Source organism: Rhinolophus ferrumequinum, chromosome 13, assembly GCF_004115265.2.
Source record: "Rhinolophus ferrumequinum isolate MPI-CBG mRhiFer1 chromosome 13, mRhiFer1_v1.p, whole genome shotgun sequence".
Lineage (NCBI taxonomy): Eukaryota > Metazoa > Chordata > Mammalia > Chiroptera > Rhinolophidae > Rhinolophus > Rhinolophus ferrumequinum.
In genome coordinates, this window is record NC_046296.1 from 36,005,548 (window position 1) to 36,032,982 (window position 27,435).

General features: G+C 39.8%; 1 protein-coding gene across 21 annotated transcripts in view; it reads left to right on the forward strand.

Annotated features, from left to right (window-relative positions):
• Window positions 1-27,435, forward strand: part of NRXN1 (neurexin 1) — a 1,077,731-nt gene that overhangs the window by 528,070 nt on the left and 522,226 nt on the right. For all 21 annotated transcript variants that reach the window (XM_033124535.1, XM_033124534.1, XM_033124537.1 and 18 more), the window contains 3 exons: window positions 2,429-2,551; window positions 8,653-9,034; window positions 10,456-10,646. In XM_033124535.1, the coding sequence (XP_032980426.1) occupies window positions 2,429-2,551; window positions 8,653-9,034; window positions 10,456-10,646 (696 nt within the window). The remainder of the gene's footprint in view (window positions 1-2,428; window positions 2,552-8,652; window positions 9,035-10,455; window positions 10,647-27,435) is intronic.

Here is a 27,435-nt window from a genome sequence, read left to right on the forward strand (position 1 = left end):
AATGATAATGTAAAGATTGAAATAAGTTAACAGATAAAGTGCCTGGACCATAATAAGCATTTCCCAGCCTCCAACTTCATTCTTAGTGGACTAGCAACAACAGTTCTTAAGTCCCTGCCCAGGGCACTCTCCATTACACTTCGTGTTGCATGGATAACATTGTTTTGAACTGAGAATGTTAAGTGCATTTTTAAAAGCCTTGTCTTCCAAAATCAATCTCTTCACATTTTCAATAATGCAAGAAAGGAGCTTGAAGTTGGCCCACAGAGATTTTTATGAACCAAAGGGTTATTTTTAATTGGATTGTGTGCATGTTGTTATGGAAAAAGTTGTTTCATAGATTAAACATTTTGACTTTACTGCAAGATCAAGCCCAGAATGGGGTATAATGATGATATCACCCTTACACTTTTTTTTTCTTAACAAAACACATTTAAAATTAAGAGAATGGGAGTGAAGCTGCTTCAAAAGCTCACATTTCTAAGAAGAAGAAGAAAAAAAGATCTCCCTACAAAAATAGCTTTAAAATGATGTATTCTCTTTTCAAAGATCAAAACCGAGAATGACCCTTGCTGCCAGTAGGATGCTGAGATTCCGCAGAGTTATTAAACACTTCTTTCTTCACTATTGAAACTAGAAAGAGTTCCTTTGATCCTGGAACTTGCTTTCAACATTTGGTCTCAAAGCATTTTTGCAGTTGCTGAACTAACAGGCTTCCTCTAGTTATTTAGTGATCAATCTCTTAAAAGTGTTCTTTCTAGACTAGTTTTTATTAATGTATCCGGATGAATTTAACTTCTCTAAAGAAACAAAAGGAGAAGATTTCTAATCTTAACGATGGTCCTGTTTAAAGACATGAGGCAGTTCCTCCAGCAAAGTTTAGCTTATGTCCCTGGTTCATTTTAAGTTCCAGAGAAAGCCCAACTAAGAAAGACAGAACTTGTATCCTCAGTAACATCCTAAGAAAGGAATGAGGGTGGATAGTCTGCTGTATTGAAAGTAAACAATGATCCCTTGTTGGACTGACTACTGAAGTTTCTTCTACTTGGTTCCCTTATGTATTTTTTTCCTCTTTCTTCATTGTTTTCTCCTTCTTCTTGGCCTTTTCGTATGCCCTCCTATGCTCCTTGTCATTGATTGGCTTTGCTGGTATAATTTAGTTGAAGAAAATGTGAAGCAAACCTTGATTGCGAATCAGTTGAAAGTCATGAAAGTCACTGATGTCATGTCTTTTGTTATTTTAATGTACCAGTGAATTTCAGTACTGAAATCCATCACCAATAATGTGTCTTTTCAAGCTTTTCATTAGTTTTCTCAATGAATCATAATGTCAAATTAATAGAAATGCTTACTTTTCTGTAAAAAATGTTCCAGTTATATTAAAAGCTATTTTGCCTTGCTTTGTTTTTTAAGTGGAAGAGGGACTAACTTGGCCTAACTGTCATTTCAATAATTTCCAAAAAACAGCTTTCTGAGATAACCTGTCTGTTCTAAGCCAATCTAAATTCCATTTAAATCTTTGGAATTTAACTGCCATAGGTTCACTAGCACACTCAGCCATTTATTGAATGTGACTTCTTTTTTCTTTACTTCCTAAGTGTCAGTGCTTTAAAATACACTCATGGTCTGTGTATTCCACTAGATGTAGTTTTCAGACACAACATTTCATAAATTTAAGAATGTGCTGAACGTTGGAGGTCCATGTCGTAAGAGTAAAGGGCAGCCATCATGCAGTATGGTACCCAGAGCAGCCTCTTCGCGAGGGTCTAACCTAGCCAGTTGCCACACTGAACACGGTTAGCTAATGATCGATGGTTGGATCTTTCCCTTAGGCCCCAGGTTACATAACTGTTAGCTACTACATTAGCAAGAAAGTTAAAACTGCAAAAATGAGAGAATTCATCAGGGGGAAAAAGTCTGTGTACTTTTGGGAGGCTTCCCGATGCTGCATTGACTGTGCCTATTTATGACAATGGGTTCATTCACTTGTCTCACTTAAATGCATAAAGTTAAACATTCTTCTTCAAGTGTCACACCAGAAAGTTTGTTAACTTGTCATTTTCCTTGCTTGCCATGACTCTAATGGGCTTGAAAATTGATCCAGCCAGTCAGTGTGTCTTCTCTCTCTCTCTCTCTCTCTCTCTCTCTCTCTCTCTCTCTCTCTCTCTCTCTCTCTCTCTCTCTCTCTCTCTCTCTCTCTCTCTCTCTCTCTCTCCTCTTTCTCTCTCTCTCTCTCTCTCTCTCTCTCTCTCTCTCTCTCTCTCTCTCTCTCTCTCTCTCTCTCTCTCTCTGTCATTTCTTTCTCTTTTCATTTTCCTTCTTCTCCCTCAATTTCCCTGTTTCTTTGTCTCTTTCTCTCACTCTCTGTGAGGTTCATTTGCTTCACTGATTCTGAGTGTCCATAATGACTGTTTGGCATATTCTACAGGCAAAGGTCCCGAGACCCTTTTTGCTGGCTATAACCTCAACGATAACGAATGGCACACAGTGCGTGTGGTTCGTCGAGGAAAAAGCTTAAAGTTAATGGTGGATGACCAACAGGCCATGACAGGTAAACCCCACTTCTTGCGTTGTATTTTCTTTCACTGAAACTTTAGACTTTCCCATTTCTTGCAGGTGACTTTAAAAACCAGGTGAACGACTTGAAGCCAATACACACAGTTCATTTTTTTATTACAGTTTTTCTAGAAACAATTCCATTTAATAAGAAACATGTTCAGTGTTTTGGTTTGTTTTCTCTCAAATTATTAACACTTATATCATGTTCTTTTCTGTTTAATAATTTATTGCTTTTCAAAATTCTTTTTATTTTTCCTCTATGTGGGTGCAAAATGACATGTTTCAGGATCACTTAGAGAGCTTCAAAAGGAGCAATTCCTAGCCTGATACCACAGAAAATCTGGGAGGAGCACAATGATTCTTTTTTTTCCCTTAAAATCTTTCTAGAGGACTTAAAAGCAGCTGGTCCACGGATTGACACTGAGAAACCATTGCTATGATATGTCATCTTATTCTTTGAAGAAGAAAATCAACCAGAGAGCCTTTAGCATAAGCTTTTATTCACTATTGCCAAGCATGAGGAAACTCTGAGGGAGCTGTGTGAACTTAGGGAAGAAAGGCACATTTTTGCAAAGCTTTGTCAGGAGTGTGCGCTGAAGTTCAGCTAGTTTTGGTCAAAGGTAGTTCGAGGAAGAGGAATTAATTATTTTTGTAGATTAGCATCCATTGTTTGGACAATTTGGGTTTTCTCAATAAAGGTAGAAATGAGCAGCGCCGGTCTAAGGTCACATGCAAAAGGTTGGAACGAAATAGCTGCCAGAGACAAGGACATATGGAAACCGCAGAACGTTCTTCATTCCCTACGTGTGTCACAAATCTCATAGATAAGGAAACTGAGGCTCCAAGAGGTCAGGTGACTTACGTTTCTTTAAAATGTCCTTATTACCAGAACTCAGAAAAGAACCAAGGTTTGTTTTTCATTTGTTAGATTGTTTGCTTTTTGACTCATGGCCCATTCGTACCAAAAAGACAAGTTTTCCTCGATTGTACTTTGAATTGCAAGAACTCTGCCACTTCTGTTCTAAATGGGGTAAGGGTCTTTGCTGACCCCTGCAGCCTATAGGCGGTGACCCCGCCTGCTTATGTTGACCTCACCGATTGTGTCTGAAGCCCTGAACCTCCCCAGACTGCAGGACACTGGTACTCAGAACTCCTAAATCCCACCAATACCCATCTCTCTTCTGATCAGTGGTACTTGCATTGTCTCTCTCAGCCCTCACATGCATTCTCCTCTCTACTTTTTCCTTTCTGGAACACTTGCAAATCAGGCCTTTACGAAAGATTGGAAAAGGCATTGTTTTCTAGCAGCTTCCAATTTCTGTCAAGGAAAAGCCTCTGAACAAAGTGCTACAAGGGACTTGGCTAGCTTCTTAGAATTGCAGGAAGGGCAAAATACAAACTAGCATTTCAGTAAATTAGCCTGCCATTTTCTCTTTCTCAAAATTACCATGGCCTTAGAGCGGTAATTAGATTCTGAGTTCTGCTCTGTAGGAGTTGACATTTTTTTTTTTTCAATTGTGGGAACCAACACGCCATTTTTCAGAGTTTACAGATGAATGGGAATACTCGTACCAACCAAGTCCGCATTAATGATTCACGTAAACTATGCACTCTTCCCCAATACTCCACCTCCTTCTTTCCCCCAACTCCCAGCCTCTTGCTGATCAGAGATAAGGACATTTTTTCCCCCACAGTAATTTATTATTACTTGGTGAGTTTTCATCAGGGTGATTCATATTTGGGAGGTTACATTTTGTCAAAGATCTCATGAAAACCAACAATTTATAAAAAATAATAAAATTACCCTCGATTTGTATAACTAGAAAAGGTTTCCAAAGATAGCAGTGGAAACTTGCCATTTAGGCTTAAGTTTAGGATGGGCTTTTTTGTTTGTTTGTTTTGTTTTAAACTCTCTAGAGGCCACATAAAGCCACCTATGAGTCAGGAACGTAATGGGGAATTATTATTGAAGTTTATAGCGAGTCAGAAATCACTAAATTTTTACCAAGAAAAGCACTAGTGACTCTTCATGCAAAGTCCTACATTTGACCACATCTTTGTTGCACTCGTAGTTATACATACTGTTAAGTGCCTGCTGAACACAGAACAGTCCATACTCAGCCTGTTCTTGGAAATGCCTGCCCCTCAGCTAAGGTGAGGACAGCAGTTACCAGCAAAGAAACCCCCAAAGACAGAGATTCCCGAGGACTTGGAAAGGAAAGCATTCTACAAAATGTATGGTGTCCCTAAGGAGGGGGTCCTTGGGTTTGTACTCATCAGTGAGTCTGTCAAAAAATCTGGAATTGTGTGCTTTGTATGTGTGTGCATCCTTCATTGAACAGTAGTCACCATAAATTCAGTTACTCAGGCCCGGAAGGAGAGCACCACTGTTATTTCTTTCTTTCCATCATTCTGCACATCATTAGTAAATCCTGCAGATTATCTCTGCATAATTATCTCACTGTGGCCAGTTTTTTCATTTCTGCTACTACAGCCGCCCTAGTTCAGACCATCTCCAATCTATTCTACCCACATCGGAGAGATTAAACACACACCTGCGTGGGCACACACGCACACACACACACGCACATGCACACACACACGGCGTATGCCTGCCTAAAACCCTCCAATAGTTCCTATTGTAATCAAGAGGCACTATGATATCTGAGCCCTGACTCTCTTCCCACCTCATGAGAGTCCCTAACCTCTCTTACTCATGGCTCTCTAGCCACATTCTCTAGTTCTTTGTCTCCTGAGTCTGTGTTCATCTGCCTCCCCTTCTTGGAATCCACCTCCGTATTTCTCTTCTCCCATTCTTAGCATGGCTTTCCCTTTTTAATCCTTCAAATTTAAGTTAGATATCAACTTAGGCATTTGCCCTCACTTCGTGTTTACTAACACAACACTCTGTTCATCAAGTTCAGAGAGCATTTTCCTGAATCTTGCCATGTGTGCATTTAATTATTTCCTTATGTCTTTTTGTCTGCCTTCTCCCAGTAGGCTATGAGTTTTGTGAAAACAGGAGCCGTGTCTGCACCTCTCACCACTATTTCTTTATGACCTAACACAGAACCTGACACATACATATACCACACACTCACTAACATTAAGTGAATTAACAAGTCCATGTAAGGCTGGCGGGTTATTTTGTTCTGCAGAGGAAATTTAACCCAACTATGATCAAGACTAAACCTAAAATAGCTGTTCTTGCTACCTGTTTTGATTTAAAAACATCTGACGTAGATATTGCTATGCAAACCCACCACCCTGGTGGGTGTTTTTATCAAAGATTATTGCCAGGCTGCTATAACCCAGACACTTTGATCAGAGGCATGTTGCTGACTTCAAATACTCCTTTCCACTAAATATCTGGAAAAAACAATGGATTTTTAAAAAGTTGGAGCCTTAAAAAAAAATCTTCTTTAATGTCCTGTGTTTCTTTCTTAATTAATATATGCATACAAGAGTAGAGGTGGCTACCTTACTGATAAAGGATTAAACACTGGAATAAATTCTGAGGAAAAGAGAGTTTTTAAAAGGCCTCAGTTAGTGTTTTTTTTTTCTTTTAGTGAGTGGATAATGGCTTTTAGGTGCTAATTCTGCACCTCAAGCAAGCATATCTGCCATTACTGTCAATGCAATTTATATGTGCTTATTATAGAAAGAATGGGACCTTGAACATAGGCCATAATGAGTTTCCTTATAACTGTGCCATAGTTTCTCTACCATTGCTTTATTATCTTTTTTATTATTTATGTTCTGCATACATATTCTATTCCTTTGAGAAAACAGGCATCATACGCTATTTTTATCACTGAATTTCTCAATTCTCATAAACAAAATGTGTTTCATTATTTCAGAGCTGCCGAGAACTTTAAAATGTGGGGTGATATTTAATTACAAGTATTAGAAATATTTTTTTTTCTGGATATTTCTTTACTCCTGGTAGGTTAATTAATGGGACTTTTAAGAAGAAACATGACAATTTCAGGATCGGTGTGGGTTCACTGAGTTAAGACTCAGATTTTTAATATCATGAAAAAGATAAGCATCCATACAAGGAAGATAGAAAAGCACAAATGATTTTTAAGCTTTTCATATTTTTTTATTCTATATGGCTTGTTAATTCAATGCTACTGCTGTCTCTAGAGATTTATATTTGAAAATTACTAAAATCTCTTTTTATTTGCTAACAAAGCGGGAGTTTCCCACACATTAGTATGAAGGTCATTGAACAAGAAGACCTGAAGAAGGAGAAAGAAATGATGTCATTCAAGAAACCAGAATTGCTAAGGATTTAATAGTATTGTTGCATCAGATAGACAAACAGGAGACATAGTGGGAAGGAGGGAGGAGGAGAGACAACTATATAGAGTGGTATTTTTTTGTTTGGGAAAAAAAAAAATGTTTGCAAAGGGAATTGGAGCAAACCAATGGCTAAAAAGAGAACGTGCCCTGAGTGACAGTATAGCTGTTACCAGGATGTTGGGCTAGTTAAACAGGTATAAAAATTAAGTAGAGTTAAATACAGCTTAGGGGAGAGTTTTTTTTTGTGTGTGTGTTTTTTTTATCAATGAGCTTATAAGCATCAAAGTCAGTTAAGTATGTAGAGAGTTTTTCTTGCACAACAGAAAATATGGCATTTGTATTTTACTTACAGGCACTTCTTTAAAATTCCATCTAATATTTTACTGCCTTGACTAAAGAAATGGAAATCTGCCAAACTGGTTAAAGGAGGCCCACATACGGGGCTGTTCAGTCTTCATTACACCTGGGAAGCCGGTCCTGTGCATTTCCTCAGGGACTGATACTGGGAATGGCACTAATTAATATTTTAATTAATATGGTGGATGATGGGATAGAGTAAGCTGGATACATTTTCCAATTATACCAAATTGAATAGGGAAACTAGCACCTGAAAGAACTTGATTACAATTTAAATGACCTTGTTTCAATTTCAGGAGAAAGTGAATGACAGTTTAATTAGACAAGAACAAGTAGCTGGAAGTGAATCACTAGCAATGATAAAGTACTTTACATTGGGTTTTAAAACGACAAGTTCACATCTTTTTTTATTTAGTTTATCTTCAACCTTGCAGGTAGGTATACATATCACGCAGGAGGTAAAAAGGGACTAGGCTGACTTTTAATAGGATTGACAGAGAAATACGGAAGGAGGAAGAGGGATGGGTGCTGAGCTGAAGAATGAATCACTACATAAATCTGCACGTTAGTTTCACAGTAGAGTGTTTAAAGAAGATTCTAACTGGTGGTGATCTGGACTAACTTTACTGATATTCTCCGAATTGGACATGCCTTGAATTGGTAAATGGTGCTCACTTTAATTATCCAAAACATAAGTGCAAGGGAAATGGCATAGATCCAAAGGAGATCAACCGAAATTCTAACATGGGTGGGAGCCTAGTTCTAGGAAAGACTATGGGAACTATTCAGCACAGAAAAACGGAAGCTGTAAAGTACCTACTTAACGTCAAACACATTTTCATGGTTCATTATTGGAATAATAGTCAGCAGCTCGTCATTACTTCTATTGGAGATAGAAAAATAGAGTTTTTGTTTTGTTTTGTTTTCTTGAAGAACATTCTTTATAAAGAAAAACATCACTTAACCAGGAAGCTGGGAAATGTCACTATATAATGGGATAATTTAAGACAATTATTGCCCCTAATTTCTCCCTCTGTCCATCCGTCCTTCCTACCTACCTGCTATTTCCTTTTCCTTTTTTGTTCTCTCTCTCTCCCTCCCTCTTAACCTTCCTTTCTCCATTTCTTTCTCCATTACATGCTTCCTGGCTTTTTTTTTCTTTTATGTTTTAAAAACTCTGTAACGTTGGCTAATGAGGATGATTTTTGTTAAGACTAAACTTTGGACAACGATTAAAACCTGACCTAAAAAGAATTGTGTCATATAATCTGGCCTCATCACATCACTTCTTTGTTTTTACTATACGCAACTGAGTATCCAGGAGGTGTTTGGATTCTTATATCTTAAAAGGTGATGTTGTTATTGAAGTCTACAGTTGGAAGTGCCTTTCAGATAAAGAAGCTAATAAAATATTATCTTCCTTTTTAGGGCAAATGGCAGGTGATCATACGAGGCTGGAGTTTCATAACATAGAGACTGGCATTATCACAGAACGACGGTATTTGTCTTCTGTTCCCTCCAATTTCATCGGACACCTTCAGAGCCTGACGTTTAATGGAATGGCATACATTGACTTGTGTAAAAATGGCGACATAGATTACTGTGAGCTCAATGCCAGGTTTGGCTTCAGGAACATCATAGCGGACCCTGTCACCTTCAAGACCAAATCGAGCTATGTTGCCTTAGCTACATTGCAAGCCTACACTTCTATGCATCTTTTTTTCCAGTTTAAGACAACATCCCTGGACGGACTAATTCTGTATAACAGCGGGGATGGAAATGACTTTATTGTGGTTGAATTAGTTAAAGGGTGAGTATATGTCAGTTCAGTGACAAAACTTAGGAAAAAGTGACCTCAGTTTCCAAAAATATACATTAAACAAAATGTATTGGCTTGAAAGGTAGTGGGCAGGGGCGGGCAGAGGTGGAGTGGAGGTACGAATAATGTGTTTGCTTAAATTAGTTAAGTATCTTATAAAGTTAATAGGGGTTCAGTAAAGTCTTTTACACCTGTTTCCATATATGAAATATAAATAATTTCAAGTTGTAATTTATGCGAGGCACGCCATGAATCTTACACTTCAAATGTGGATTGCTTTACTGTATACACCATAATTCTACAAAGGAATTTCTACAGACTTGTAGGCTCATTTGTGCTAAATTAAATAGCTAATTTAAGTAATCATATTATTTCAATTCCACAAACTTCCATTTAACTCAAACTTAATTCTATTTCGGAGTTGCTTGAAGAATTTAGAAAGGTTTTTGTGAAATTTCCTTGAAACTATGATGCAAATTTGATGTATTTTAATTGATTTGGGTATTCATTCATTCAGCGACTATTACTGCATATTTACAATGGACTAGATAGTGTGCCAGACACAAATATACATACAGAGGGTGCCAAAAAAAATGTATACCGATTTTAAGGAAAGGAAACTGTATTAAAATTGAAATACTCAATATATACCGATAACAAAAGATGAATGCAAGTCCCGTTTAACTTTGCAATTACAAAAGGTGCTCAGAGTGGTTACCATCAGCGTCCAGACACTTCTGATTATGACGAACTACTGCTTGAGCAACATTGACCAAAGTGTCCACTTGTTTTACGTTTTTTTTGCTACCCTGTATCTTAGACTCCACCAACCCCAGGCCGCACATATGTAAACACATCACCCTAGGGGATATCAGTGAACACATAACCAGAACAGAAGCATTATGAGAAGTTTCCTAAAATGATTCTCGTGCAAAGGCTCAGGAGAGTCTTTAGAGAAATTAGGAAATGTGTGAGGCAGGGACTAGATATTTGAGTTGACTCTTAAAGGATGAGTGTGCATTTCCCATACAGAAACAAACGTTCAAGATGGAGGAGAAAGCAGGTTCAAGAAGCTGAGAAGAATTGTCAGTTCACTGTGATTAGCAAAGGATGGAGGGAGTGGTGGGAATAGGGAATGAGCAGTGAGATATTTACCTTACAAAACCATAGAGTTAGACCATGATTTAAAAAAAAAAAATTTCACTATTTCCTATAGTGAAGATAATGACTAATTCTCCTTGCTGACACAGGTTTCTTACCTCGTTAACTGAGCTTCTATACAACTCATTCTCATGACTCCTAGCAAGGATGGAGCCACCTAAAAAAAATTATCCATTTGTAGTATCTAGTTTGACTCCATCAAAAATTCGAAAAGTAATGGCACTTTCCCACATTTCCTTTTTTCCCTCCAGGTACTTACATTACGTGTTTGATTTGGGAAATGGTGCTAACCTCATCAAAGGGAGCTCAAATAAACCTCTCAATGACAATCAGTGGCACAATGTAATGATATCAAGGGACACCAGCAATCTCCACACTGTAAAGATTGACACGAAAATCACAACGCAAATCACCGCGGGAGCCAGGAACTTGGACCTCAAGAGTAAGTGCACAGAGTCAGAAGAGCAGGCTTGAACTCACATGGTCTCTACTCACCTGGCAAACCTTTGGCTTTGTCGTGTGTGTGTGTGTGTGTGTGTGTGTGTGTGTGTGTGTGTGTGTTCCCTGCCAAAACTGACCAGAATTTCATTTCCCACACAGAATTAATAATACAACACACAAACCTCTGTTCCCCCTTTAATGTGGCAGAAGCATGCATTTTTAACAGCAGTTCAAAACATGCAACACCTAAGAATGCATGAATGATTAAACTTGAAAGAGTGAGAAAAAAATACTCTTAGTTTTGATATTATAAGAAAAGTAGGTATCAAATAAATATACTGAAGAAGAGTAAGAGAGAGAGAGAGAGAGAGAGAGAGAGAGAGAGAGAGAGAGAGAGAGAGAGAGAGAAATGGAAGAGGGGGGAGGGAGGGAAGGAGGGAGGAAGGAAGAAAGGAGGGAAGGCGTTTGCAAGTCTGCTTAGTCCCAACAATTTTCTATCATTGAGGTCAAGGTAACCAGATATCTAAGAGTTTCTTTGAAACCTTACTAGTTTTCTTTCTTTGGTGAGGTTTTTTAGACACTTATAGACCTGGCCACCAGGGGTCTGAGCCTGACTTTTTCCTCTGTGTCTCCTATAGTGAATCCTTCTCCCCGACCCCACCACCACCACCACTCACACACATAAACCAGTGGGCATGTTTCTTTTACCAGCTTCTAAGAAAGTGTTACCAGACCTTTTCTTTCTTTATTGAGACTTGATTTCTCAAGTCAGCAAGACAAACTTAGAAAACATGTCAATAATAGGAGACAATAACAGAAGTTTCTATCTGAATGGGCCTTTGTGAAACACTAAGACTATATCGATATATCCCATCTCATTGAACACCACAACAAGCATTGTACATCCTGAATTTGGAATGACTTGCCCCTGTTTAAAACAGCAAAACATGACCACAGTCCTGACACACGCCCCTCCATTGCTGCTTCTGCTCCATCCTGCATTCCGTAACCCTACAGGGATCAGTGTGGTCATATTTTTGCTTGGCAAGAGCTGTTCATTTATATTGATAGGATCTTTCCCTTTGATTCAAAAAGTAAATACATTGGGGAGTTAGGAAACTGGAAAGAGAAAAATCCAACAGAACTCTTTGTAGAGAAAAGAAGCTCTTTCTAAATAAGGTGAAAGAAGAAAGAAAAGTGTTTCACTTTCTATACTGGCAGGATGTATTTACAATCCTGAGACTATGTTTGTCCAGCACCTAAAATACGTAGCAATGGCTGTCTCCCTTCTTTCAGAGTGGGCCTTTTGTTAACTTGAAAGACCTCCTGTTTATGCTCACAAATCTAATAGCTTAGCTCAAAAAGTAAAATGAAATTCAAAGGAAATACTCTTAAATGGGTTAAACCTCTTTCTCATCCTTGCCTCTGACTGAAACGAACAGAGAGCATTTTCTGTCCTGCTCTGTGGGGGCCCCTGTTTTGCTCAGGTAGTAATTGTCAAGGGAAAAGGAGAGATTGTGACCTTCAGTGTGTTGGCCAAAGCAGTCACCAGAGCTAAAGCAAAATGGCGTGCTGTTTGCATAGGGAGAGACCTCAGCATAAGGGAGCTTCACCTGATACTATGGACGCTATGTCAGAGACTAAAACAGCTGGAAAAGCAGCTCACAGATGGTTGAAGTAGTGACATGCACAGACCTAAACCCTGAGGGTCCTGAGAAGCAGTGTAAGGCCATGGGAATATATCATTGGACATGTATGGCGCTGTATCCTGAGAAGTAAATATTTGCTTATTGTTTATTAAAAAAAAAGAAGGGTGGATAATAGGACATTGTAGTATAGGATTGTTTCTGGTGGTGGTGGGAGGGACCTTTGCAAATCTAAGAAGTCCTCAGAGCTAATATTTATTAAAACATTGAGTTTTTCATGACTGCTTATAAGGAAGGCTTTATCCATGATGAGAATTAAGAACTAAAACTATGAATTGAAAATAGAATATTATATAATAGTAAGATGTTAGCAATTGAAATGTGACGGAATGCATTTGTGTTTAAAAAAGAAAATAAATGTGAGGTGAATTTCTCAGGTGAATAAAAAGATTCTACATCAACAACTTTTGCCTCCTGAAGTTCCTATGTGTTTACAGACTTGTCAGACCAGGCCGAAAACTAGTGCAAGTTCCTCAAATTACAAAACTAAAAGCCAAAGCTATTGACTTATAAAATGGATGTGCGATCCAATGGCAACAATAACCCCAATGAAGCCCTCTCGCCATGTGTGTCATCGACTAGATAGCGCTTGAGGACAGTGTGGCTGTGGGGCGCGACATCTGCTGGCTCCCTTCATCATCACTTTTCTGTGTGTGATCACAGGCATAGGTCAGATGACAAGTATTTCCTGAGCCCTTACTCTGCGCTAAGAGGGGAGAACACAGTTGGGAGGAGAGTGGCAGAGTTCCTGTCATGACAAGCTTTTTTCCCTTTGGAGAAGACTGAAGTTAAGGGAGGGTGTATAGGACGCAGAAGAACGGGAGGCCCTGGAGCCACATCGGGGCATTGAAACTCATCCCAGAGTAACAGGAAGAATTTCGCAGGAAGGAATGTTGAAGGGATCGCTGACGGATGAGTAAGAGCAACTAGGCATGATTTCCCATTACGCCTACTGGAATTAGGGGGACTTGTTTGCATAGGACAATGTCTGCAAGAACTCTTCACTCTGAATTGAACGGCACGATTGTTTTTGCATGCTAGTCATGTAGGATGCAGCCACTCTAAGTGCAGGGAAGATAAAAGTTGATCTGTCTTGGTCAATGGTTTTATTTCATGTATATGTTGCCTGAGAGCTGGACCCTTCTAGGAATAAAAGAAAATCATCGGATTTATTCTACACTCCACTTAAAGTCACTGTGATAATCTTTGGTTATCAAGGTGAGGTCAAACAACATAACCACATCAGAGTCACGTGACAGGACTTAGGAAATGAAGATGTCTGGGCCCCACCGCAGACAGACTGAGGCAGTATTCATTTGAAAGTGATGTGCAGGGAATGACAGGTGTCTGTATTTTTAAAGAGCGCTCTCTAATTTAGACACCATGTGTTTCGGACTCATGAAAAAATGTACTATGGATGTTGAGGCCAAATTTAACTCACTTTTTAATTTTAGTACAAATCCTGGTTTTGCTTTTTTTTTTTTTGTCACCTAAGAATTTAACTTTTGCTTTGTGTTATTTACCAGTTTTGCTTTATTTACCAGTCCTGGGCTGAAGTGACAGTGGTTGCCTCAGGATTTTTCAAGTATTTTTATTTCTCATGTTGCCATCCCTTACAGAGACGCTAGAGGGCAGCATATGGCCACAGAACTTACCATCTGGGATTCAGGAGGGGGACGCCCCCCTCAACAGACTCCACTTGTGCTAGGAAGCAGAATTTCTTTGTTTTCGGCCATCCCAGATCCCAGTTAGCCTTTATATAATGCAGGCTTTTGCCTGTGGTTCTGTTTCATTATAGAGACAATTCCTTCGTGTAGAAATTTGAAAGCTAGGTAGGGATCATGTATCTGCACCTTGATTTCGACGGAGATGGTCAAAAATGGGCAGGAGTCTAATGATCTTTCTCTGATAAAAAGAATTCTACGCAAGTGACCTTGTTCAAATTATCTTTCATGACACTGCTGGGTTCTCAGGGGGTTGTGTGTCTCTCCCTGCTGATACAGTTTTGCTTTCATCTTTATTTCCCAGCTGTTTGTGTTCTATTCCCTCTGGCTATTATGTACAAGCTGCGACATGCAATGAAAAGAGCAGCATAAATTTGCTCTCTGCAATGAATTTCTAGCACAGCTGTACATTCGTTGTGGAACTTCTGAGTCCTGCCCTCTTCAGAGATATAAAGGGTGGGTGTAATGCCTCCTTATGCTTCTTCTCTTGCTCCTATAGTTGGCAAATGTGTATGTTTGTGTGTGTATGTAGATGGGAAGGAGCTAATATTTATTAACTCCCTACTTAAATGCTAAGTAGATTTAAATCAGGTTATTTTATGTAATCCTTGCAATTACCCAGGGATTTGAATTGAGGCCAGTCTTGCTCATTCATTAATCTAGTTAAAAAAACAAAGATAGGGAGGAAGGATCATATTTGGCCCCATCTTCAATGGGTATCGCTGTTTAAAGCATTACTTGTTTATCCTTTAGCAAACTGAGGATAATTTACTTGATGGGGGGAAAAAGATTAAAGATTTCTAGGTACATAGAATACAGTGCCCTCAGGTGTCCACTTAGCAAAACTACTTAAGAGTGAATAATTCATTTATAGAGCACATCCTGGTGGGCCAAGGTAGAGCTTTCCCCTTTGTTAGTCCTCTCAGACCCCGAATTCCTTGCCCCTTAAGGACTTTGAGTGGACTCTCCCTCTAGCTCCTATCTGGTCTCTTCCCTCCTTACCACAACAGTTATCTGCTCTTTACCTTCCTTTTATCCCTCCCAAGCAACCACCTGCTATTGTTTATCTTGCTCCAAGCCACCAGAAGTTTCCCTAATCAGAGACAGCCCAAGCAGGGCTTTCCTTTCAGTCTCTAAGCAGTTGAGGATAAATGCAGGCATACCTTGTTTTATTGCATTTCATATATGCTGCATTTTTTACAAGTTGAAGGTAAAAACTTACACCAGCAAAAAAAAAAAAAAAGAAAGAAAGAAAGGAAGGAAGGAAGGAGTGAAGGGAGGGAGAGAGGGAGGGAGAGAGAGAGAGAGAGAGAGAGAGAGAGAGAGAGAGAGAGAGAAAGGAAGGGAGGAAGGAAGGGAGGAAGGGAGAAAGAAAGAAAGAAAGAAAGAAAGAAAGAAAGAAAGAAGAAAGAAAGAAAGAAAGAAAGAAAGAAAGAAAGAGGGAGGGAGGGAGGGAGGGAGGGAGGGAGGGAGGGAGGGAGGGAAGGAAGGAAGGAAGGAAGGAAGGAAGGAAGGAAGGAAGGAAGGAAGGAAGGAAGGAAAGACAGAAAGAAAAAATGGCTCGCTGGTCTGGAACCGAACCTGCAATATCTCTGAGATATGCCTGTGGTTTTCTTGCTCTTTTCATTGGGACCTCACACTAGTCTCTATTCCTCAGCTAACTACTGACCCCAATCCTGAACGTAACACCTGTGCCCCCATTTTCTACCCTTTAAGTTGCTACTGGATAAAGCATCATTGTGGTATGTTAATGATCGAGATTCTGTTCCAGAGCCCTGATCATATTTGAACATGCCCCAGCTTTGTCTGTTCATCCCTATGACGTTTGATAGCTCACTCGCCATGGTCAGATGCTTTACCCGAATAGGAAACTTTGAAAGAAGAGTCTGAATCTGAGCTTAGCCTTAAAGCAGGAGATGGCATAGAAAATGGAGGCCAGCTCCTGTTGTCTTGTTGGTTAGACTATCTATGTATTTATTGGAAAGAGATTTACTCATATTACTTCAGTTAATGGGAGATTATTTTAAGGATCCATTAGGAAGTAAGAGAGACCAATCCTTTCGGCTGCTGAGACGTGAGGCCACACAAAGAATTGTTCTAACCGTTGTACTAGAATCTCAAGAGCAACCCTCCTAGGCGTTCCCTTGGTTACACATCTCCACTGCCCCCTCCTTCAGTGCTCCAGTACCCACCCTCTTCCTATTGTGGTCATTTCTCTCTCCTCTCATTTCTGCCTCCTGGCTTCTCCTACTCTTGTCTTCTGCCTCCTGGCTTCGACCTATTGCTTTTGTTCCTGTGTGTCTCCCCTTCTGCCGACTCTCCTCTTTGGCTCACTTTCAAACTCCCCCAAAGACATGATCTACATATATAATCCAGCAAGTAGACCTGTCTAGGACACAGCTTCATGGGTTTTTGCCCTGCTGCTGATGGTCAGGTTCACGTCCTTAGGTCAACTAGCTGTAAACACAGAGGTAGATGTGCGTGGCATAAAATGTGAACTTGAAAGATGATCTTTTGGGAGGAGGCTGTGAGCTGGAAGGTTCTTTCAGAAGGGAGCAGGGTGGTTCAGAATGGCCCTGAGTGTAATGCCATTTTGTGAGCAGGGGGAGAATTGAGGGGTTTTAAGAACGTTAGAGTTCATGATGCACTTTAGAATCATTCCTTTGTCTTTGGTGCAGAGAATAGGTGGTAGCAGGGGCGGGGGTGGGAAAAGACCACTTTGGAGGCAAGCATCATGTATGGAACAGAGACAATCAGGCTCTGAGTCCCTAAAAGAAAGACTTAGCATTTCTGTTACTCCTTTTCCCATACAAGCATTGAAAGACAATTAGAGATAGGAAACTATTGTCTCTCTCCCGAAGTTTCCGTTGAATTTCTCTTCCAAGCTTTGCAGAAATCAGTCTCAATCTATTATCTTTCTTATAATGCCTTTGCCAGTTTGTTTTAATTCCTCTCAGCCCCACCCCTAGTGAGACATTATTTTCTTTCCCTGCCCCATTGTTTAGACACACTGTTGAAGTTTGTCTTGGAAATTCTTCCCGCTTGTCCTCCGTGACCCTTGGACCAGCTTACACAACTACAGCCGAGTTTAAGTTTTTTATTCCCTATGACCAACTGTCTTTCTATTTATTTATTCATTTCATTTCTTCACCCATTGTGATTGTTTTGGAATCTCTTCTACGTTAGGTAGTTTTCTATATTTGTTTTATTCGGTCCCTCCAACTACATTATTTGAAATGTCTCTTTCCACCATTAGGATCAAAGACCTTGGAGACAATCTGTTCTGACTCATTCTTTTTACAAATAAATGTGCTCAAGCAGGTCGTTAGTATTTTTTTTTATCCAGTCTTTTAATTCCCAGTTCAACACTTTTTACAATAGACCAGGGAGAAGAAGTTTCATTGCTCATATTAACCTCAGTTGACTACTAGTGACAGTCTAGAGCAACATCCTGAAAAGAAATCTGAGACCTTCTGTGGACTCGCTGGAAGAAAAGTATTCCTATGGTCAGTGATAGGTGCACGATAGAGACTGTTGATCTTCTGTTGGCTTTTTACTTCTGGTACAGTTTTGATGGCCCCAACTCTTCCCATTTGCAGTTGTTTTGGGGTAGGTATAAAGCCCTGATGTTGGTTTCTGCTTACCCACAACACCGGCTAAGCTCTGATTTCCACAGGCCTTGGTTTGTGTGCTTGGAATAGCTGAGCGGAGGCGATGCACCAGGAAAAGCAGCTTTCCCCAGTCCTTCCACAGGGAAGTGTGGGCTCCTGGAAATCTGCATCCAGTGCTCAAATTCCTCTCAGACAAGGTACCAATTTGCCATGTCCCAGTGGGTCAGTGATTAGATAAGCTGATCTCTTAAAGCATGTGATATTTATGCTGTAGAGAAGAAAGTGCCCGCAGGTGCTCAGAGCTGGGTTCTTAAGGGTCAGGTGACTGCTCACAAGCTCTCAGCCTCATTGTAGCTGGGTCTTCTGTGCTCGTCCCTCTTAGGGAATGTCGGGAGTGAAGCTGAGCTGTCTTCCCAGAGGCTGAGCTTCTCGGTCAAGGTTTCTGTATGTCAAAGCCATTGGGAAAAGCAAGCCTGGCAATATCTCTCTCCCTCAAGAAGAATGTAAGTCTGCAGAGTTTGCATAGTTCTCAGGCATCCCTCTTTTTTTCTGAAGGGAGAAGTAGACAAAGGTCTTCGGAGTATGAGCAGCATAAACTCATTCAGACTGACTTAAGTGAAAAAAGGGGGAAAAGAGTTAGGGTATAGTGTTCAAGAAAGCCAGGGGTAAAAAGAGAAAGCTTAAGGCTGGACCTCATGAGAGCCAGATTCAGGAAATCTGTCAGTAACACGCCAGCATCTTTGACTCTCTGGGTCTCCATGGGGGATGTACGCTACCTTCTCTCAGCTTCCCAAGGAGCTCTCCCTCTCTGCATGCTGTCTTTCTCTGCTTTCACCAGCTTTGGCAAACTTGGCCTCCTCAGACCTGACCAATTCAGATACCTAAGAGAGACTCACTTGAGTTCAGGCACCCTAGTGCCTAATTCTAGGGAGAGTAAATTCGGTTGAAACATTCATTGTCCCTGTGACCAGGACAATGGTTGTGGGGACACAGGGACAATGGGAAGATATGACTGCTCTGGATTTGTCTGAAGGAATGTTTTGGACAGGATACTTGGGGTACAATTGGAGCCATCAAGGGCACCAGAGGTGATCTTGAAACTGCTATGAAAAAATCAGGGCATTGGGTTTCCATACCCTGTAGCAAGGGTTGGGCATAGGGGCTTCAATCATCAAGACGATGGGAAACTAGGCATTATATGGCACCAAAGTGTCCAGATGACTAAACTCATAAATGCTTGGGTGAACAAAATTTTTTGTGGGTTGAGACAGAGACTATCAACCTGTGGTCAGAAGCAGCACATGGGATACAAAAGCCAGAACCAGAAGTCAGAGGCTTGCTGGAATTCCTGGGGTATGCGGGATGGAGTATGCTAGATTTTCATCCCCTGTGGAATTAGAAAGATTGGAACTAGGCTCCTAGATCTATAAAGGACAGAGAGACCCCACTGACATCTGGGTGAAGTTACGATTGTTCATTATCAATCCTGAAAGTAGGTGTCACTGTTATTTTCAGGCAGTTGGTCCATTTAGTTTGGGTTTAGTAATCACGTGGCTCCAGCCCTCTTTCACCAGGACCCAGAGGAAAACTAGCTTCTACCCTGGCCCTGTACCATTCCTCATGAGCCATGGATCAAAACTGGAATAGACTCAAAAGTCAGGTGGGCGTAGTACAGAGTCGCCCCTACCACTGTTGAGGTGCTGCAAAGCCAGTTCTGCCACCTTTAGTCATGCACAAAAACACATTTTTAACGGCACTGTGCTACTCTTGGCCCACTTCCAGTGCTACTTCGGAGGAACCACATTAGTTCAATCAGCCTTTCTTATTAAGGCCACAGTAATGTGGTTTTCTATGTGTGCTTTTAAAAGGGGCTCTTTCTTGGCCATTTCAATTAATTATAGTGTTTTTTTTAAGGATAATGCAAGAAGCAATATAGCATTGTAATTAAGAACACAAGCTTTGGGGTCAGACAGACTTGGATGATACAGTATCTCTAGTTTATGTGTGTTTTGAGGCAAGGCACGTGACTGTCATCTCCATCAGCATCTCCTCTTTACTAAGTGTTAGCCAAGAGATTTACATATGTTATCTCATAATTTTCATGGCAAACTGGTGAGATTGCTGAACTTAGGACCACGATACAGATGATGAAACAAAGACTTAGGGAAGTGAAACATCGCACCTAAACAGTAACCATAGTAATATTAAATAGTAATAATAAGTGTTTTAACCATTTCTGAGGTCTTGTCACATCCCATGCCCTGTTATGAATATTTTACACATGGGACCTCATTTAATTCTTAACAGTGCAGCCAGTATATTCTTTGAAGCTCCAGGGTTTGTCACAAGTGGAGACTTATAAGGCCCACCTGCAAATGACAGGTGTTGGCAATATTTCGGCCTCATTCCCATAACGACAGCCGATCTGGCATGCCTAGATTTTTGAGGTTGCTTATTAAGATTCCTAGCCAGGCTGTACCAGTTTCCCTCGTCCCTCTCATGCCCTCACTCCCCATTCCTCACCCCACTAAACACACACGCTGCTTACATCTCCTACCATTGGTTTCCCCCTTGGAGTTCAGAGGTTTCTCAAAGACTTCTTCTAGCACTTTAAGTTCCTCTACTAAGGTACCATATTGATTACACAGCATGTCTTTGGCATTTATAAATTTAACATGCATGGTTCCCTCTATTTTTGAGAAAGTGTAATGGTCCGTGACATAATTATTTGCACTTTTGCTGGGACCCAAGTTTGAATCATACACAGTGACAGAGTGTATGCAAAACTGGGTGTCTTTGTGAGATGGATTGTCTTGTGGCCTAGAATCTGTCTTTGCCCCGTTCAGAACTGTATTACAATAAACTATCTTCTTTATTGTCATCTTCATAATTAAGTCAATGAATAATATCATTTATTGAATACTTATAGGCCAGATACTGTGTTCAGGGCTTATATGTGAAAGTATTAAATTAGATAAGCAAGATGTTCAAATATAATCAAGTTACACAGAAGCTGAGGTACAGGTGAGCTGAATGGCATGGCCAAGTTCACATACCTGAGAAGACACATACCTGAGCCTGACCCTTTTAGGCTATCGTCTGCCTGTCCCAGGACCTGATTATGATCTCTGTAGGGGTGAGGGGTTGCAGGTGTTCTGAGATGGAAGTCACAAATTTCTAATCATTCTCTGACCATGAGGGTGACCTGCCGTGTGTCCAGACATGGTCACCGCTTGGCAACTTTAAAATGTATTGTGTTGAGATATCTGTACCCTATACTGGTTTAGAGGAAGTGTTTAGGCTGATTTTAAAATAATTTTACATTAGAAAACATAACTTTAATTCAAAATTTTAAAAATTGTCTAATCTCAGCTAATCAGAACTGACAGTCAGGGCTGCAGCCTGCTTTGGCTGGGTGCAGGCAGTAGAAGGGGCTCTGTCCCTTCCTGCTGTCGTCTTCCCATAGCTTGTTGACTAGGGACGTTAACTAATGTTCAGACTCTGGTCTCGCAGATCCCTTGAGCTCACTCCTCCTTTCATGGTGTTCTCCTGGGTTCACCCAAGTTTCCTCCGCAGGGACCTCAAGCCCTAAACCTCTGTGCAGTGGTCTTGCCTTCTATTCCTTCCACACAAGCTCTTACTACTGGAGTCCATTGTGTCTCCAGGGAGCCCTGCCTGGTTTGCTCTCACTGCACAGGGGGTCCACATCTGCCCACAAGAAATTCCCATGCATTATGTGCCCCTCAGCCCTGAGAGCCCTGCAAGTCCAGCTCATTCCCAGAGCTCTCATTTCTCTTCTGCTGCCATAAGCTGTTTAAAACTTTCTTAGTATGTCAGCACCAGCCCTCTTCCCCAACTGCAGGAAACAAGTTCACCAGGAACCCTGAGAGCCTTCTCGCTAAGCTCGGGTCTAGCATGCAGTCTCCCTTCAAAGAACAGCAGAGAAAACTCATTGCATAGTAAGACATACCTCAAAAAAAGTATTCTTAGGCATCTTTCCAATTTCTGACCCCTTTTATTGCTGTGATGAGGATGGTGATGCTGGCCTTGATATACTGAGGGATTCACGAGCTGAGACCCAGTATTTTATCATTTCCTTAATAAATTTTGCTTTTGGATATCTGTCTCAGACTCACGTTATCTTTTATCTGTTGTGTTGGCACTTCAGTCAAAACTTAAATTTTGATATTCTACTTCACAGGGTGTTCTCTTAATCTTTATAGCAATTGGATGAGTGAAATTCTAGTGTTCTTATATTTCAGATGAGAAATGGAAACTCAGAAAGGCTGAGTTGCCTACAGATAGAATTTGAACCCAGGTCTATAGAGGTATTTAAATACTTTTATCATCTTATCTATTTGACAACATATTAGAAGGGATTTCTTATGAATATCTAGAGTGAAAGAGCACTTATTTTAATCTTAGGGGAAAATGTCATATATGAGTAATGAAAAATATTTCCCCCTCCATATATAACTTAGTTCTCCAAACTTCTACATCACTACATTGTGTAGTGCTAAAAATTTCACTTCTGGTAATTGCAGAAGAACTGGATGTTTCTATTTTCACTTTCCACATACTCTTCCCATACCTATGCTTTATATAGAACCTATATGTGGTTCTATCTCCTTAGCCCCTGAAGTCTTCCTCAAATACTATAGCCAAACATTTTAATTGCTATGTGTCTTTAATATATATTCTATTTGCATTTATAGGTGCTTAAAACAGGCCCAGGCAAATACAGTACTTGGTTGGATAATTGGAGATTGGCCAATCAAATTCAGCTTGTACCAGACTATCTGCTAGTCCATTCAACTGTTAAAGCCCTACATTTTCTTAGCCTTCAGGGAAAGTTCCCCAGTACTTCCCTGTACCCCTTTTTGATCATTGCTGTTGTTAACTATTTGCATTTCTCCTTAAGAACAATATAAGTATGGAAGAAAAAGTATTTGGAGATATGTCCTAGGGAATTATACTATTCCTACAGGACCTGATGACCTGATTGCTAGTATTCCATCTTTTAGGCACAGAAAGAATTTCTTCTTTGAAAAAATACAGAAAAGTTTAGGTACTAAAGAAAAAAAGTTTTATTTGACTTTACGAAGCTCATAATATTTTAGAAGCATTTGTCAATGCCTGTAAAGTTTTCATGTGTGTGTGTGCTTTGTATCTTGTCCTTTCAAACTATGCAGGAAACCACTGGTGGCTTTACCTTCTTTTATCCTGTATATCTAAGTTGAGAGCAGATGCATTTTTTTTACCTGCATTAAACAGGCCACTATTATGGGAAGAGCTGTCCTTTTGTACCTACCCAGTACACCACTAGATTTTCCCTACCCAAAATAAATGTCCATTTGTTTTGAAATAGGAAAATTAAATTTCTTTGAAATAAGAAAAGCTAGTTTGAAAAAGAAATGGTTATTTGAGCTACTCAAAATCTTAGGAAAGACAACAGGTTGGCATAGGTCCTCATACTGATGCCCTGGTTATGAATCTTGTTGATTTCCAGAACAGTCATTTTCAAACTCCTCCATTTGTTTTATTTCTGTCACCGAGTGATTTTTAGTAAACATAGGTAGTGTGGTGCAGTAGGAAAAGAGATAGCCTGGGAGTCAGAAGCTTGGGTGCCAGTGCTTTTCTCCTCGTTCTGGTTGTATTGCCTGGGGCAGGTAACTTACCTTTGCAGAAGGGTAGTTTGCTCGCCTGTCAGGTGGGGAATAATAAAAATCACTTCCTGCATATTTTGAAGAGTTGGTATGAGGATCCAATGAATAAGAAATGGCAAAACACCATTAAAACCGAGGCACTATACATGTGTAAGGCATAACAATATTTGTGAGACAGAGAACGTCTGAAAGCTGAGTGCAGTCCCAGAGAGTATCAGACAGTGAGTGGAAAATGAAACACAAAATGGCGACAGGATTTTCTGTTGCTAAAGGGTATCTGAGGTATCTAAACTGGCTGTCACTTGCATGGGGAAAGAGGAAAAGATAATGAAAATATTTGAACCCTTTTTTCACCTAAAGGTAAATTTACGAAGCCATGAGATGAAGTTAGCTTGGCATGAATTTATATTCCTGAATTCCTATCCATCTACCACAGTGTCACTGACATAGAGTGGGTTTAAAAGAAGATGGATTACCACATATACCTCCATAGCAATTCCACTTTAATATTTCCCATTTAACATGCCCACCAGCTTTCCCTCACACTGTGTTGGCCAAACACACAAACAAAATCTATCTTCATGTTGTAAGTTTTATAATCATACTTAAAAAAAAAAAAAATTCTCCTTCTCAGGCAATTTTATTTCAAAAATATCAGCTAGACACAGAAATTTTGGAATATTGAAAGCATTTTCTGTCCTGTCCAGAAACATAATGTCAATATTAACTCTCAAAGGCTCACTACAGGGAACCATTAAAGTCTGAACTAAAACCCGATTGGAAGCTCCCCCCCTGTTCACACACAGGTATTAGATCAGGCCAAGGATGATGCCGGTGTCCTACTAATTGTGTCTTTGTGGGAGACAATTGAAAAGTAGCCGACACATCTAAAACTCAAATTTGGGAGTCTTAAGAATTCTACCTATTGGTCAGACTTTAGATTGCTAATACTTATGGTTATGGAAGTAAATTGATTTTGTCTTGGAGAAATTACTCAGCAGCCATATGAGTCTCCCATTGTCCCAGGAATCTGTTAATTTGCTTGGACTCCTGCTAACCATTGTTAACCATTAGTTTTTTCCACCGACCAAGATACTTCAAAATGTTCTTGTATTTTGTAATAGTGGAGCTGTACAAATTGGTCACTTAGAGTATGCGGTGTGTAAACCAGTGCAGATTAAGTGAAAATTATCACAGTTGCAGGGAGCCTGGGCTTGGAATCAGACCCTGCCATTTTCTAGCATTGGAGCCATGGATCTTAGTTCACACAACATGTGTCTATGATAACCTTTATTTTATAGCTCACCAGGTAAAAACCAAATGAAACAATACATGTTCAAGTTCTCGGTGAAGTTTAGGATACTACACCAATACCAGTTATTGTTATAATAATAAAGTCCTTTCTGGTTTTGACTACAGGGATTCTTGAAACTGATTACCAAGCAGGGAGGAAGCCCTCTCTCCCTTAGCAGGGTTCTATGCATTTAAAATCAGTTGTCTCAGGGATTTTTGCGAAATTCAAAGTCTTTTTAGCAAACACAATATACTATTGGCTGTGGGAGCCTACTGTAGAATCAGGAATGCCAGTGGCTGGCAAGGAACTAAGAGCTACTTACAGCAGATCAGGACTCTAATCCCAGGAGTCCTTGAGTGGTGGCCCAAAGACTAGATGGACTGAGGCATCTGCAAACCGAAAGGAAGTGCAGACAGTTTTAACAAATTTACTAGGGCAGAACATAAGGGTCTCATGCAGTTAGCTCGGCTCTGTTCTGTGGCCACACACAGTAAGTGCATGCCTTTCTTACTTGTGATGGGTGATGGTAGAAGAGTTTGGAGAAATAGTGTCAAGTGCCCACAGTGTGAAGTGTACCTATGGGGAGGCCACATGAGTTCGGTCATATTTGTACATGGGATAACCATGACAGAATGGCCAGAGACAGAATTCAGTAAAGGGCAAGGATAGGCTGAAACTTATTTTCCCACAAAGATTTTGGCACTTATTTTAACTACAGAAGAATTCACATAAATATGTTCTCATTATCACACATTGTTACCCTAAACTGTTTCTGTATTTCTATCTTTGTCTGCCTCTCTCTACACATATATCCAATATATGTCAGTTAAAATTGGTCATGAATTATCCTGTCAGAATGGGGAAGAAAGGTTGCTGCAGTGCATTATTTTAATGAGCTGGATGGTTTCACCTCCATTTAAGAAAGGGTTCAACAGAAGAAAGATTCTCCACAGTTAACTTTGTTGTTTCTCAGTTGGAAGGAACCAGTGATCAATAAGAGTGTTGTAATCATAAAACTTTCACTTATTGTTTAACTGATTATTTATTGAATGCAAACTGCTAATTCATCTATTCATTCAGTGACTCAACAGATAATTATTGAGTGCCTACTAAGTGAGAATGAGAATCAAAAGATGCTTAGCTCAAGAAATTTATAAAATAATGGGAAGATAAGGCATCCACTCGAAGAACTGTGGGAGAAATAGTAATTGTCAGAAAAGAGGTTCCAAATGTGATGGAGACTCAAAGATCATACTTGCCGATGACTGGGGAAACAAGGTGGAATTTGAGATGAGTCCTCAAAGTTGGATAGGAGTTTGAAATGGAACATTGGAAGAGGAAAGCCATTCCTCATGATGGAAGTGATATGTACTGTAAAAAATGATGGAGCAACATGAACATGTAGTATTGGAAAAATGATGAAAAATACAGATTGACTGAAGATAATGATATATGGAGATGATTGATGCTATTTTAACTCTCTGCCTGGCAAAAGTTATTGGAGAAAGATTGTTCAAATTTTAGAAAAAGTCACTGAGGCTGGATAATTCAAAATCTTGAACACTGCTAACTTTGGGCTTTGTTTGGAAGAGAGGGAGAGGTATTGAAGAAATCAGATACAGTGGGGAGACAGATACGATCTTGAGGAGGGTGGATGGAGGCAGGGACACCAGGTAATAAATAGGTTATTGCATGAAAGGTATAGAAGGGGCAAGGTAGATGAGAACTAGAAGAGGAAATGAAAATGAAGGGACCAATGTCAGAAGTATTGGCAACGTTGTCATCAGTTCTTGGCAATGGTTTGAATGTAAGATGTGAGATACAGAATGAAGTTAAAAAGTTTTTGAAATTTCATTTTGGGTGGCAGGGAGACTAGACATGTGACTGTTATAAAACAGGGACATCTAGACATAGTTTTGCAGTGTGCATGTGTGTGTGGGGGGGATGGAGTAGGGTGGGCATGATGGTTTGATTTTAGGCTGAAGTTAGAAAACCCGGTGAAGCCTAATGATAAGGATTTACAGGTAATTCCTATAGAAGAAAAAAACAGGTTGTTCTAGAATTAAACCCTTTATGTACCAAGGAAGACTAGGGTCTATAGAAATTAAAAGATAATGGATAAATCAAACTGATGATCACTGAGCATCTATTCATCAAAGAGTTTCTAAAATTAACCTGATTATTTTTGTAGAGATCTATGAAAGACACAGATCTTCTATCTCAGAGCAAAACATCTACTTGAATTGCCAGCTTTGACTTAAATATCTGGTGTGCTTCGAACTTAGACGTGGTCTTAGAAAGTGTTGTTCAGTACCATGTGTGATTTGTTATAAAAGTTTCCATTTGTCTACTCTTGAACTCAAATGTGTTAGATAAATATTAATGACTTCCCATGCTTTTGTTTTCAGTAATTTAATACCATTTATTTAATCAGTCACAATAAATAGTGACTTTGGCTCTCTCCCCAGGGGAAATAAAAAAGTGTGTGTTCCCCAGGGATTATAGATAATTTTTCTTCTAACAGGGCATACCTTTTATCAAAAGAGGTTTCAATTCCATTTGCCTCCCAAAGAAAAGCTATATTAAGGTATGTGGTCCAGATCTGACCTGCAGTAGTTCATTCGTGGATATGCAACAAAAGATTAAAATTAAAGATAATGATACAAATTTGGGGACAGGATTTAATTGTTCCCTGGGGTAAGGGAACATACCTTTCCTGCAGAATAACTGTCAGAAACTAGACCAGCCTGAGTGCACTTTTTCTACCAGCCAATCACAAGAAGAATTAA